At 40.9% G+C, this 13,288-nt stretch overlaps 2 protein-coding genes across 2 annotated transcripts; one reads left to right on the top strand and one right to left on the bottom strand.

Moving 5' to 3' along the window:
• Positions 1-3: 3 nt before the first annotated feature.
• LOC5568828 (probable NADH dehydrogenase [ubiquinone] 1 alpha subcomplex subunit 12) lies at positions 4-11,733 on the bottom strand. The gene is made up of 5 exons (XM_001658144.2): positions 11,593-11,733; positions 11,436-11,531; positions 11,156-11,333; positions 216-300; positions 4-150 (listed from the first exon to the last, which is right to left on the bottom strand). The coding sequence occupies exons 2-5, from the start codon at positions 11,528-11,530 to the stop codon at positions 71-73; spliced, it is 438 nt and encodes a 145-aa protein (XP_001658194.1). The 5' UTR covers position 11,531; positions 11,593-11,733; the 3' UTR covers positions 4-70.
• Positions 11,734-11,783: 50 nt separating this feature from the next.
• LOC5568827 (serine/threonine-protein phosphatase 2A activator) lies at positions 11,784-13,067 on the top strand. The gene is made up of 2 exons (XM_001658143.2): positions 11,784-11,926; positions 11,985-13,067. The coding sequence occupies exons 1-2, from the start codon at positions 11,914-11,916 to the stop codon at positions 13,001-13,003; spliced, it is 1,032 nt and encodes a 343-aa protein (XP_001658193.1). The 5' UTR covers positions 11,784-11,913; the 3' UTR covers positions 13,004-13,067.
• Positions 13,068-13,288: the final 221 nt, after the last annotated feature.

The raw sequence follows: 13,288 nt of genomic DNA, 5'->3' as shown, positions 1-13,288 counted from the left end.
TACTTACGATTCCAACGGAAGTTTTTGCTAAAGCAACGGATATTTAACCCTAAACCATTATATTTCACATCTATTCCAGTTTGGGAGCCGGCTTTTTGGGATCCCATGCTTCCACTTTCGGGCGGGTGGTAGAGTACGGCATGTAGGCTTCTAAAACATACAAAAAGAATGCATTCAGCAGATTGTGGATTAATAGTATCAAATTTGCCATGTACCTTTAGTTCCGGAAAGGTTTTCGCTATGATCGGCCATCCATGAATAATGCGGGCGCATTCCATCTCGGTTCGGTGGCAAATCGGTCTGCAACATATTGTGAAACGAAATTAAAGCTTATATTCCTCCATAATAGAATCGAATCTTATAGTGGTTATCACGCCCAATGGTATGCACAGTATTTCGATCGGCCGAAATCGTGAACTTAATTCTGTAGCACCTTTAAACGTGGTTTTTTCGGAATGGTGTCTTCGGACGAAAATTTTCTAAAAATATAGCGCATATATTGACGGTAAATGTTAGTTCGCAACTTTGCCACGGGCGGCGCTGTGAAAATATTTTTTTTTGAAATGACGATCTTTAAATATGATGTCTTCGGCAAAGTTGTAGATAATTCAATCACAAACAACTTTGCCAAAGACACCTAGTGTGTATTCAGCCGCATTTCCAAAATACGAGAGTATTTTATGAACGACCCCCTAAAACTAGTTTTTCTCGTATATTTTGAAAATACGAAGTTTCCGGTTGCAACAATGTTCTACAAAATTGTGTAAACAGTCAAAATGAATCATTCTCTAGAAGACACTAGGTTTCTAAAGACCAAGGAAAAGCAGTTATAACCATTTAAGTGCAAAAATCAGTCACTTTTGGGTACCGTGTATTTATTCGGGTGGCAGCTGGTGGCAAATGAAACCTAGTAGGATTCAAAATACATCATTAGTAGTTGTGAATGTCGATAGTGTCATTAGTATCCACGAGTATCCCTTTTACTTAGAGGAAGATTCATCAATGACTCTTATTACCCTGTAGTACTTAGTTATATGATGGGTAGAGGGCTATGTGGCTCCATACTTCTTCTTTTTCTTCTTCTTGACACATTCTTCATCATTACGCACAACCAATAGGTTTCAAACATAGTTTTGAAGAAAATTTTCAATCTCGAGAAATGACGCTTTACGAAATGACTCGCCCTACAACTATTTTTCACTTGAGATTTTTGCGTTTTTTTTTCGTAAATCGCAAGTAATCAAATAGCACTTTAATTCGCTCTGCGTGCTAGCATTATACAGCTGACATGCTTAATTGGTCGAATAATGGCACTAAAAGACCAAAAAGTTGAACTAGCAGGCTAGTGTTTACTTGAGATATACACTATGACACGTGCAAGCACGATGCGGTGAGTAGCAAATTAAGTGATGTATCAAATTCAAATCCAAAATCAGGCAAGAGCCTCAATATCCGATCATTTTGTAAATGAGTGTTGCAACCATATGAATTGCGTTAACATTTAAACACTGATTTAATTCACAGAATAGTGATTCAATGATTTAGTCTTTTCTCAACAGAATATTTCTCCAAATTTGCATAGCTTGCACTTGCTATAGTCTCTATGTACGAACAATAGCTAAAACGCAAGCAAAAAATAGTTGTATGGCGAGACATTTTGTGAAGAATAATTGAGAACTTTCTTCATAAAAGTATTTGGAACCTATTGAGTGTGTGTGTATAAAGATGAAGAATGTGTCAAGAAGAAGAAAAAGAAGGCGTTTGGAGTCACATAGCCCTCTATCCATCATATAACTAAGTACTTCAGGGTAATAAGAGTCATTGATGAAACTTCCTCTAAATAAAAGGGATACTCGTGGATACTAATGACACTATCGACATTCACAACTACTAATGATGTATTTTGAATCCTACTAGGTTTCATTTGCCACCAGCTGCCACCCGAATAAATACACGGACCCCAAAAATGACTGATTTTTGCACTTAAATGGTTATAACTGCTTTTCCTTGGTCTTTAGAAACCTAGTGTCTTCTAGAGAATGATTCATTTTGACTGTTTGCACAATTTTGTAGAACATTGTTACTACCGGAAACTTCGCATTTTCAAAATATACGAGAAAAACTAGTTTTAGGGGGTCGTACATAAAATACTCCCGTATTTTGGAAATGCGGCTGAATACACACTAGGTGTCTTTGGCAAAGTTGTTTGTAATTGAATTATCTACAACTTTGCCGAAGACATCATATTTAAAGATCGTCATTTAAAAAAAAATATTTTCGCAGCGCCGCCCGTGGCAAAGTTGCGAACTAACATTTACCGTCAATATATGCGCTATATTTTTAGAAAATTTTCGTCCGAAGACACCATTCCGAAAAAACCACGTTGAAAGGTGCTACAGAATTAAGTTCACGATTTCGGCCGATCGAAATACTGTGGTATGGGTGCCCTAGTGTAGGCATAGTTGTGAACCTTACACGCAGCGAACTGGACTATCGAATTTCATACATTTTGCCTTATGAAAGGTGGAACGATTATTGCAATACGAACGCTTTATGTATCGTTTTAGCATCACTCCTCATAAAGGCGTCGATAGGCGCGTGGTGTATACTCGGGCCTATCGATCGCAAGGTTCTTGGTTCGATTCTGGTTTCATAAGGCAAGTTTATGAATTTCAACCCGATTTCTTGTGGCGCATTTTCATAAGGGATTCCTATGTTTATCGATAGTCCATTTGCCTGAGTGTAGAGGAAAACAATATGCACTCAGTCTCGAAAAACACCCTGAAACCGAGTGTAAATTTTTCAAATTGGGTAATATTTTAATTGCATTTTGATGAGTCTGGAAAGCGTGTGCAAGTTTCTTTGAGGAAAACAAAAACAAGTTGTGTATGACGAGCGTATGCTAGTCTACGTGTGTTCAAATGTCACTGAGCTCTATTAGGCATTTCTCGGCGAAATTCTCTCTCTTTCGCTCTTCAACAAAACGTGAAAACAATGGTGCCAGTACCTGTCAAAGTTGACAGGAACTGGCACCGTTGTTTTCAGATTTCCCGAAGGAGGGAAAGAAAGCGATTTTCTGATGACGTCAATGCAATGGGCAATAGGGAGCCGGATCGTTCACTTAGTGAAAGACTTTCACTAATAGGCCAGGGGAAGTGGTTTACCTTAAAGAGTCTAAATTATAAAGAGCCGAAATCTGATCATATTCAAAATAAATTAGCTAGCAACTATGCCAAATCTATTTCGCTGCAGCACTGCCAATGGTGATTCCCACGCTAAAAGCGAGTCACAGGTTTGATGTGTTGAATTTTCACAGGTTTGGGTAACGAATGAAAAAAAGCCGACCCTACCGCGTCGTCTAGTTTGGAACCGTCAGTGTAGACGATTGTCGAACGCTGTAAGCGAGTCGACAGCAGCTGCTGTACGACTGGGCGAACTCTCTCCGGTGGGTCACCGGCTCGGATACTTTTCTTGACACCCCAAATAACGGATGGTTTTCGTGCATGCCATACACGATCTGCCTGCATCACGATTGGCTGAACAATTGGAAGCGCGCTTCCCGTAAGTTCCTCCAGACGATCCGAAGCTCGCCGAATCAGCGGAAGGTTGCCATTGTTTTGGTTTTTCGACCAAATACGGATAGCCGTTCGCGCTGTGGACTGTGCTGCAAGGAACTGAAACGGTAGCGTGCCCGTTTATAGGACTAGTCACAAAAGCTCCGGATGCATATCGAATCATTCTGTTGTAAGTTGGGGCTAGAATCTGTAGGTTTGCTGCTCCTGCTCGACTCACTAGGCCTATTCCGTAGGTCAACTTCGCAGTAACCAACGCTGAGCCAACTTGCAGTAAGGTCGATCGATTTCCACGAGGAAGTTTTGCACAGATCATCTGCAGTATCCGTAGGCGAGATTCACACGATTTTTTTTTTACCATTTGGCAATGGGGCTTAAACGTTAACGTTCGGTCTAGAGTTACACCCAGAATTCTCAAACGGTTGGTCTTCGGAACGGGGATGCGGTCGATTGTGATCTCTTTGGTTGGCTCTCGACGCGCATTCGGGCTGCAATAAAAAAATTGCGATTTTGTTGCAGATAAGGCAAAACCTACGCTTTTAGCCCATTTGTCGACAGCCTTCACGGCAGCTTGCAGTTTTGGGTGTAAACCGACTGTTTTCGCCCTGCGCACTACAAGAAGAATGTCGTCGGCATACAAACGTAGGATCCGACAGAAAAAAGGACAAACATTTTTTTAAATATATTTTTTCTCAATCTCCAAGCGTCGCGACTAATATTTGAATAGTGCGCTGTGTTCATAAACATCGTAAGAATGCAGCGCCACACATGTCATTATGACAGTTATGTCGGGAACGAGTCACACGTCGCGTGTCCCACACGCGCGTTCCGATTTGGTGGGCGCGCGACAATATATCGACTCCACTCGGTATTACCCGAAAGACAGGCTGCATCGCGACGAGAAAAAGCGTCACGGACAGTACTGAGCCCTGTGGAACTCCATTTTCCAGCTTATGTGCGTGGGACACCTGTCCGCCGACAGACACCTGGAATGTTCGTTCCGGAAGGAAGCTCTGTAGCATATTGAACATGCGTTCACGTATCCGCCACGACACTTCTAGGGCTTGTTCATTTATTTCATAACGTTAAAATTGGCCATTTTGAACACCCTCCCACCCCCTCGTGACGCTTTTTGTATTGATAATCTATAATTTTTGTATGAGCCGTAACAACGTTCGGACACCCACCCACCCCCTAAAGCGTTATGAAATTTGTGAATGGGCCCCTAGTACTACATTCGGTCTCTCGGTACTACTAAAAATCCAAACGTCATTGCTACATGAAAAATAACGTAGACCATTCGAAATTCATTTTACTTCCACTTAACCTGACTAAGGTAATGCGTACTAAACCATACATAACCACCAAATGGAGACTCGGTGATTATCACTGGGGTTACCTACCACATTTACATGAAAATCACGAAGGTACTCAAGTTCATTTTGACATTTGCATATCGCACGTACATTCAGTGTTGAGCTCGAATGCTAAGATGGCGTCCGCTAGACTTTCGAATATCGTGAGGAGCTGCTGAACTTCAAACCTCATTTAAGATTGATTTAAAGGTATGTATATTATAGCATGTATTGTGCTCTGCAAGATAAATCCACGTAATGCGTTTATATGAAAATTTCGATATACCGTCGCAGTGATAATAAAAATCACCAAATGTTTCAGATTTAGCAAATTTGATACATTTGCGTTCTTCAAGAACGAAAAAATCCAAGCCTACTAGATTTTTGACGTTGTGTTTTAATTGCGCGCATATCTTCTGCGCGTTACCGCCGCCGCTGGATGTGGATTTTACAGCAGAATCGACCAGAAAACAGTGTTGCGATGGATCTTCTTCGTGAACAATGATCGACGCATCTTCGTCGTCCAACATTCGCCAAAATTCATTTTTCATTTTTGGGTCACGAAGAGCATCGCAAAAAGCAAACGGATGCAACGCCGAAGCAAAATGAACACACCGATAAGGATTCATTTATCCACGCGCTGTTCATTCTCGTGATTCATTGCAAGGTTGCTTCTTCTCGTAAAGTCAAGCAAACACTCCACGCAGCGCATGTGTTAAAACTACACAGAATGAGGCAACCAATGCAGAACTGTCTGACTGAGTGAAAATTCTGTGTAAGTCGCACTCATTCTGTGAGTTGCCGACGTTTTGGCTTTCGGCTGTGTGGGGATCGATGGAAACGTAACTGTCAATGATCTCCCGCGAGGCAGCAAACAGTTGGCCGTTGGTAAGATGGGGAGTTTTCTGAGATGTTTTCTAGCGAAAATCCGGAAGATGGTCGCAAATGCGAAAGTTTTTTCCCCATTTGCTTCCGCTTCGGCTATTCAAATAAAAAAATCTCTGTAAAATTTTATAATTGGATTCTTTTTTTTGTGTATTTCGAAGCAAAACAAAAATTGAAGCGAATTACGCATTCCAAGCGTTTCTCCTCTGTGCGCATTTCACTCGTTCAGTTTTATTTACGTTTGCACAAAACTGTGTACTGCCCCTTTGCACGAAAAAAGGTCAGTTTTGTGCGCTCGGCACTCATTTTTGAGCGGAGCAACTTTAGCGTGATTGTTTCGAGCCCGCATGAAGATGATCGAAATGAAAATTTTCCTGCGTGGATCGTACCGTTCACATTACCGAGTGATGGAAAATCACCCGATAGCATCGGGAGAAACAGCGATCCGAAAATGAAACACGAACGAATGAAGCGCCCGAACGGTTGTTTGTGTTTATTCACAGTTTGTTTTTTTTTTTTTTCTCAAGGCACTCCGTGCTCGTGGCCACTACTGTGCCGGACTCAGTTGATCTTGTAGCTTCTTTACCGATACAGATCTATTTTCAACTTATTTATATTTACATCTAGTTTCACTCTCTCCTACTCTTTTACTCTCACACCGAGCAGGTAGGAGAGAGCTCTGCTGTTAGTGAGGCTAGCTGCCTGCAAAGAGGGTCAGTTTGTCTCAGTCACCATCTGATACTGACGGAGGATGGATGTGCTCCCCAAAGCACGGTCCTCTGTGAGGCGTCTTCTGGTGGCTGGACGGTTTTTTTTTTTTTGTGGAGGGGCTGGGAATCGAACCCATGACCTTCCGCTTATGAAGCGAAAGCGTAACCTCAAGGCTACACTGAAACAAGCGTTGCAGTAATGAGAACCATGAACGTGTTTTTAAATTTACTATTCCAACCACGATTGAGCTATCATGAACGCTTTTTATTTGTGTTTTGTTCCCTCTCAATCCAACCGCATCGATAGCCGAGCGGCTAGCATTCGCGCTTGACAATCGTCAGATCCTCGGTTCGATTCTGGTCTGCTGCAAGTTTTTAACCATGATATAGTAATTTTTACTATAAAAATGGTGCCATGGTACGATTGAATGCATAACATATTCTAAATAAATGCGAATTTAGTCTGCACCTAGGACAGGACGTGACAGCTCAACTAAAACTGCCCCGTTGTTTTTCAGTCGATAACCTTGACAATACAAAAGCCAGTGCTACCAGTATCCTTTTTAAGCAAATTATTTGGACAAATTCAAACGTCAAAGCTCATAATTTGGTTGTTTCTAGCACGCTGCATTCATTTAGAGCAAAAAACAAAGATTCTATCTATTTAAAAACTCAGGATTATATTCAAAATCAACTTTATATTTGGAGAATATTGACACAATTTTGAATATTTTGCTCTCAATTCAGTCTTTTTATTTGTTTTAGCATAGTAAGAGCACATGTGGTAAATTTAACATCGAATTAAATAGATTTAAGACAAAAAGATTTCATGGCAAATTTCCAAACTTTTGATAAAAACTCTAATTTATGAACTAGCAACACGGCCTGACTAGCAACAAAGTGCCCTGTTGCAATCCAACTCAACAATGTGAAAGTAGGCCTTTGCCAAAACGACCAATCAGAAGTGGTCTTTTTTGACAGGCAATTGGTTTCATTTTTGTACTTTGACCTGACACGTCTTGTCTTAGGTCTGCACAAATCAAGTGGCATTGTGTATTTAAGTTAAACCTCTGATATAGTATTTTCAACCGCAACGCTGTTCTCAGTGTACAGACCCCCCTCAGTTTCTGTTTTGATGCCTACGAAAATTCATCATGGCCTCGCGTCTCCGATCGTTGTTCAGCAACATAGGCCAGGAGAAGTGGATGAACTTGTCATTCATTTTTCTGTCAAATCTCATACAAAATCTACTTTTTCTCTGACAGAAATTCACTCTAGGTGAACCACTTCCCCTGGCCTATTGCTGATTAGTACAAAGGATGCTACAGCTCGTGTAAACGGACTGAAACGTCAACAACCAGCACTAGTTTATTTGTAACTACTGAGCCCTGGCGGTCCGTCCGTTCGAAGAGGACCTGATAATATGCCGAAACATATTAACAGATCCTCCACCTGAATGCAGCCGTTTCATGATAAACCATGAACCGTTAGATGTGTGCCAAAGTATTGGGAAGGTGATATGTTTCACAGACGGATATTATTACAGATTAGAGATAACGAAACTGGTGCTGCTTCCGGATTTGGCGGTAAAAGGAGTGCTGTATCTTTTACTGGGGTATTCACACTATCAAATGGGAAAACTAAAGTTCCCTTGCGCTGAGTGTCCGACGATAGCTTAAGCTGACGCTTATGCGCCAACACTATATCCTTCCCCCAAGAGAAATCTGGAAAGTAGCATCAGAAATTTGTCTTAAAAAAGTGGCTGGCAACCATCTTCTGATGTCTGTAGTGTTATTTTTTTTTTTTATAAAAATTCAGATCTCCATTCTTGAGTTTAGTAAATTCATCAGGTTTCTTATCACCTTTTTCATCGACAAAATCAGGATCATCATGCGAGTTAGTCAAGTGGTGTTTAAAATTATTCTTAGGATTAATCAAGTCCAACATAGTTTTTGGTTTATAAGAGAGTAATCTTTTAGAAGGAAACTGGCCTTTGTCTAAACAAATATTACGATAATTAGACAAAAAAATATGCTATTTGTTCATTAATATCCAATCTTCTCATATCTGGATCAAGGAAAAACTTTATCAAGACGTCCTTGACCAGCCTAACAGTTCTCTCTGCTTGTCCATTACTCTCCGGGTGATACGGTGGACTTTTCATCACCAAAATCCCCTGATTTTCCAAAAACTTTACAAATTTGTCGGAGTTGAAAGGTGGTCCTCCATCTGTGACCACAACGTCCGGCAAACCATACCTGGCGAAAATTCCCAAAAGAACTTTTAAAACCTTGTTGCAATCCGTTCCATATCGCATGTACTCTAGCTCGATCCACTTGGTAAAGCTGTCCACGACAACAAAGAAAACTTTCCTATCAAAGTGGAAAAAATCCGCATGGATTCTGCTGAAGGGTTTTGTCGTTGGGATCCACTGGGAATACGGAGCTTTTTTGTTTATCACTGTCATCTGATGGCATATCACGCAGGTTTTTACGAGGACTACGTCTTTATTCAGTCCGAACCAGTAAACTGTCCTCCGTGCTAGTTGCTCTATTTTGCTAATACCTGAGTGGTTCATATGAAGCATTTTAAGAATTTTGTTCTTCATTCTCTCAGGAATAACCACGCGATCCTGGAACAAAACGTACAAAGAGTACACATCCACGAAACGCCTTTCCAATATCTGAGGCCAACCTTGCTTCAGGTATTTCAAAATTGATTGTAAAAATTCGTCGTTCAAGGTTTCTCTGGCAACTTCTTTATAGTTTATTGGAAATTCGTCGGAAAAGTTAAGGTTTTTGATGTACTCCCTTGCTAACTCTTTCGGAGCTTCGTCGGATAAAGGAAAACGACTACAAAAATCGGCATTACCCATCCTTGAAGAAGGTCGATACACAATATCAAAATCGTAAATTGAAAGCTCCATAACGTATCTCTGTAAACGCGTCACTGAAATGGAATTTTACCCTCCTTGCCAAAAACACCGATTAAAGGCTTGTGATCGGTGTAAATGGTAAAATGCATCTCGTAAAGAAATTTATGAAATTTCTTCACTGTGCTAATAACTGCTAAAGCCTCAAGATGCAAAATAAGGTAGTTTTTCTGTGCGCTGTTCAAAGAAAATGAGGTGAAACATATTGGCTTTTCTTCGTCTTCAACCAAATGAGCGATTACACCTCCTAAACCATAGCTGCAAGCATCTGTTACTACGACAATGGGCTTATACGGGTCAAAATACTCTAAAAGGTTTGGGTTCAAAAGAAATCCTTTACAATCGTTGAATGCTTTTTCGCATTTGTCTGTCCAACAATATGTCACGTTTTTCTTTAAAAGATTGTAAAGGCAACTGATGCGAGTGGACAAATTAGGAATGAACTTAGTCAAGTCCCAAAAATGCCTTCAATTCTGAAACATTTCGTGGAGCTTTCGCTTCACGGATAGTTTTCACTTTATCGGGACAGGGAAGTAAACCCTTGTCTGTTAAAACATGTCGCAAGTAAGGCAACAGCGAAACAAAAAATTTGCATTTTTTCCCATTTACTTTTATATTGGCCTTGGCAAATCTCTCCAAAACCAACAAAAGTTTCTTCTTGCAATCGCTGAAGTCCTTACCCGCAATCAGTACATCGTCCAAATAAACTGAAACATTCTAATATAGAACAGAAATCTTTAAACCTCTCACTTTACAAGTCATTACACAACTTTTTAACGATCGATTCATATATTGGGTAGGTGGTCAATCGACCACCCGCAGCGCTCGCGTCGTTTTTGTTCGTGTTTGACGTTTACACACTACCGCCACCTGTTGGTCAATCGGCCAACTAGTGTTTTTAGCATTGGGCGTACATGATTTCGCGACAATGATTTTGATCGAGATTTGTTCTAAGTGTTACGTCTGTTTCTCTGTGTTATTATGGTGCACCTTCTACTTTGGCATCGTCAACCCCTGTGATCTTGGCCAGGGTACAACCTGTCGCCTAAAACTGTATTCAAATGAATATAATTTTTCGCCGAGTAGGTACATCGCTTAAATATTGCATGCAATCAGCTCGCTTTAAAATACTAAGGAGTTTCTATCGTTTCCCACAAAAATTATATGACAAAATGACAAGCCGTTTCATTCAGTTACGACGGTTTTTTTTCCAGTGGAAAATCGCCTCAAGTAGGTATGTAGTGTTTTGTTTTAATTCGTGGTTAAGTCACTTTGTCTCTCCATACAACGGAGCGGTGAAAGTAATGGTTAGGTTGCGAAAGTTAAAAATCTACGACGTGTAAATCTTAAAATTAAACGTTCTAAGAGTGAAAAATCGAGTTGGTTTAGAGAGAAACGTATAGAATTTCGTCTGCGAAACACGTAGGATTAATAAAGTAAGATTTTTTACTTTTCTGACTTGAGGCTGTTTGAATAAGTTTTTGAGATAAGTCTATCTGAACGCTATGAAAAGTATTTTTTTCTATCTCATTATGTGGATGGATCACAAAACTTTTTACCTCAAAAAATGCGCTTTAATATACCAAGAAACATCTCCTAACAAACTATACTGTTAAAATCAACGGTTTGGGCGCTATTAAAACAAGCGCACGAAAACGAAATCCACAAGCCTGGAAGTGCCCAACTAGTTCTTTACCCTACCTTGTAATGCATCCATCCGAACCATTCGGCCGGGATCTGCGAACCGTCGTATTCCAGGTTGAAGTGCGGCGCGTATTCGACCCAGCGATTCCTTCCGTAGAACTGTGACGGATCTTCGTAGTATTTGTTGCCATACTTGTCCTGTCCGACCAAACGCCCCGCTTTCATTTCATCCATTCTGGAAACCGCAAACGATCCAAGAATCAAGTGTTATTATTGCGATCGCTCTTATGTGTTCCGTCCGGGTTACATAAGATAACAAAACGATCTGACGGCTTACCTGTACAGCTTGTACAAACTGGCTCGGATGCCTCCATTATCGCGAATGTAGCCGAACAGCTTACCCAACTTATCCAATCCGACGTAGCGAGCCATTCTGTTGGAATAAAACGTTTTTGTAATAGGTTTACGCAAAATAAGAATCTAGATGCGCTGACCTCTGGTGTTTTCAGATTTCCTTTCGGTAAAGGCACGAATTTTGATAGGTGAAGAAACAGCTGGACACCGCTGTCAAAATGACGCAAATTTGCTACCATCGATAAAGCAGATGCCTAGCGCAACATTACAAAAGGTACGGAACACTGAGCGTGTTTTAGTACATACCGTGAACGTGATTCATTATCAGTTTATTTTTGTTTTGGTGTCAAATTGAAAACTGAAAAATTTAAAAACAAAATCAATCGCAACTAAAAATTTAAAATTTCCCTTATAAAACAATATTTATTGGTAATAAACTGAACTTCTTACAAGCATTAAACATGGCCACGTCAGGTGAGATCGATAATTTTTCTGTTTCTTTGTCCAGATTCATGTAATTTTTGTTCCGTAGATGCACCGGCAAAGTATGCCTACAAAATTCCCGAAAAGCTGATCAAAACCCGAGCCGATATGGAATTGTGGGAACGTTCAGAGGCATATTACGACGTGTTCGGTTTCATCAGCAGTATGTGTGTGGCCCTGCAGGGAACGAAACAGAGCCAACCTTTGGAGCTTAGTCCGATTATAGAGAAGTTGATCGAGGCGTTGAAACGATTGGAACAACTGGCAATAGAAACTCCTCCCGTTGATCAGCCGGCTCGTTTCGGAAACATTGCCTTCCGGAGCTGGTTCCAAAAGATGCAGGGCGAAACGGCCAAACTGATTGAACAGGCGATTCCTGAACATCTGAAGGATGCCGTCCCGGAGTTGAACGTATACTTTCAGGAATCATTCGGCAATGCAACCCGGATCGATTACGGAACGGGACATGAATTGTCCTTCATCATGTTCCTAATGTGTTTGTTCAAAATCGGGGCCATCGAACGGAAGGATGAGGTTGCCGTCGGATTAAGGCTCTTTGTTCAGTACTTGAACTTTGTACGAAAGCTGCAAGTGACCTATCGGATGGAACCGGCTGGAAGTCACGGCGTGTGGAGTTTGGACGATTTTCAGTTTGTTCCGTTCATTTGGGGAAGCGCCCAGTTAGCTGTTAGGAGTCCGATTGAGCCAGCCCAGTTTATCGAGGATAACATAATCGACGTCTACCGGAAGGAGTACATGTTTGTGAGCTGTATCGATTATATCCGTCAGGTTAAAACTGGCCATTTTGCGGAGCATTCTAATCAGCTGTGGAGCATCAGTGCTGTGCCGTCGTGGGCAAAAATCAGCACCGGTCTGATCAAAATGTACCAGAAAGAGGTCATGTCCAAGTTTCCCGTGATTCAGCACGTTTACTTTGGGTCTATCCTCACGTTGACCCCGGTTAAACCAGGCAAAATGCTTCCGAGTCCTCGTTTGGGAATATTGCCAAGAGTAAACTTGGCTACAGTGGCTGCTCCGCCGAAATTTGATGCCGCAGAGAGCAAATAGGACACATGGGACTTATCTATTGCTATTTTGTGAATCCGTTTCAAATAAAAGTTCGAATACTAAATTTCTGCTTTACATTTATCCAAAATTCATTGCTCGATTAATTATGAAAGATGGCTGGGAGACATTTTAGAAAAGGGTGTTTGGTTTCGGACTTTATGAATGTTAAGGGTAGATAGATCTGCACGAGTTATGAAAAAGTGCCCAAGGAACATAGGGTCGCAAGTCACTGTTAAGTGAGTTATTCACAAATTAAAGTTTTTCAATTTTCTCATCTTTGACGCT

This window comes from Aedes aegypti, chromosome 2, assembly GCF_002204515.2.
Source record: "Aedes aegypti strain LVP_AGWG chromosome 2, AaegL5.0 Primary Assembly, whole genome shotgun sequence".
NCBI classification, from domain to species: domain Eukaryota; kingdom Metazoa; phylum Arthropoda; class Insecta; order Diptera; family Culicidae; genus Aedes; species Aedes aegypti.
This window is presented reverse-complemented; position numbering and strand designations above follow the sequence as displayed.

Coding starts and splice junctions, on each gene's coding strand:
- LOC5568828 (XM_001658144.2), bottom strand. CDS start 11,530: ATGGCTCGCTACGTCGGATTGGATAAGTTGGGTAAGCTGTTCGGCTAC. Junction 301..11,155: donor TCGGATGGATGCATTACAAG/GTAGGGTAAAGA, acceptor AATATGTTGCAG/ACCGATTTGCCACCGAACCG. Junction 151..215: donor AAACCTTTCCGGAACTAAAG/GTACATGGCAAA, acceptor TGTATGTTTTAG/AAGCCTACATGCCGTACTCT.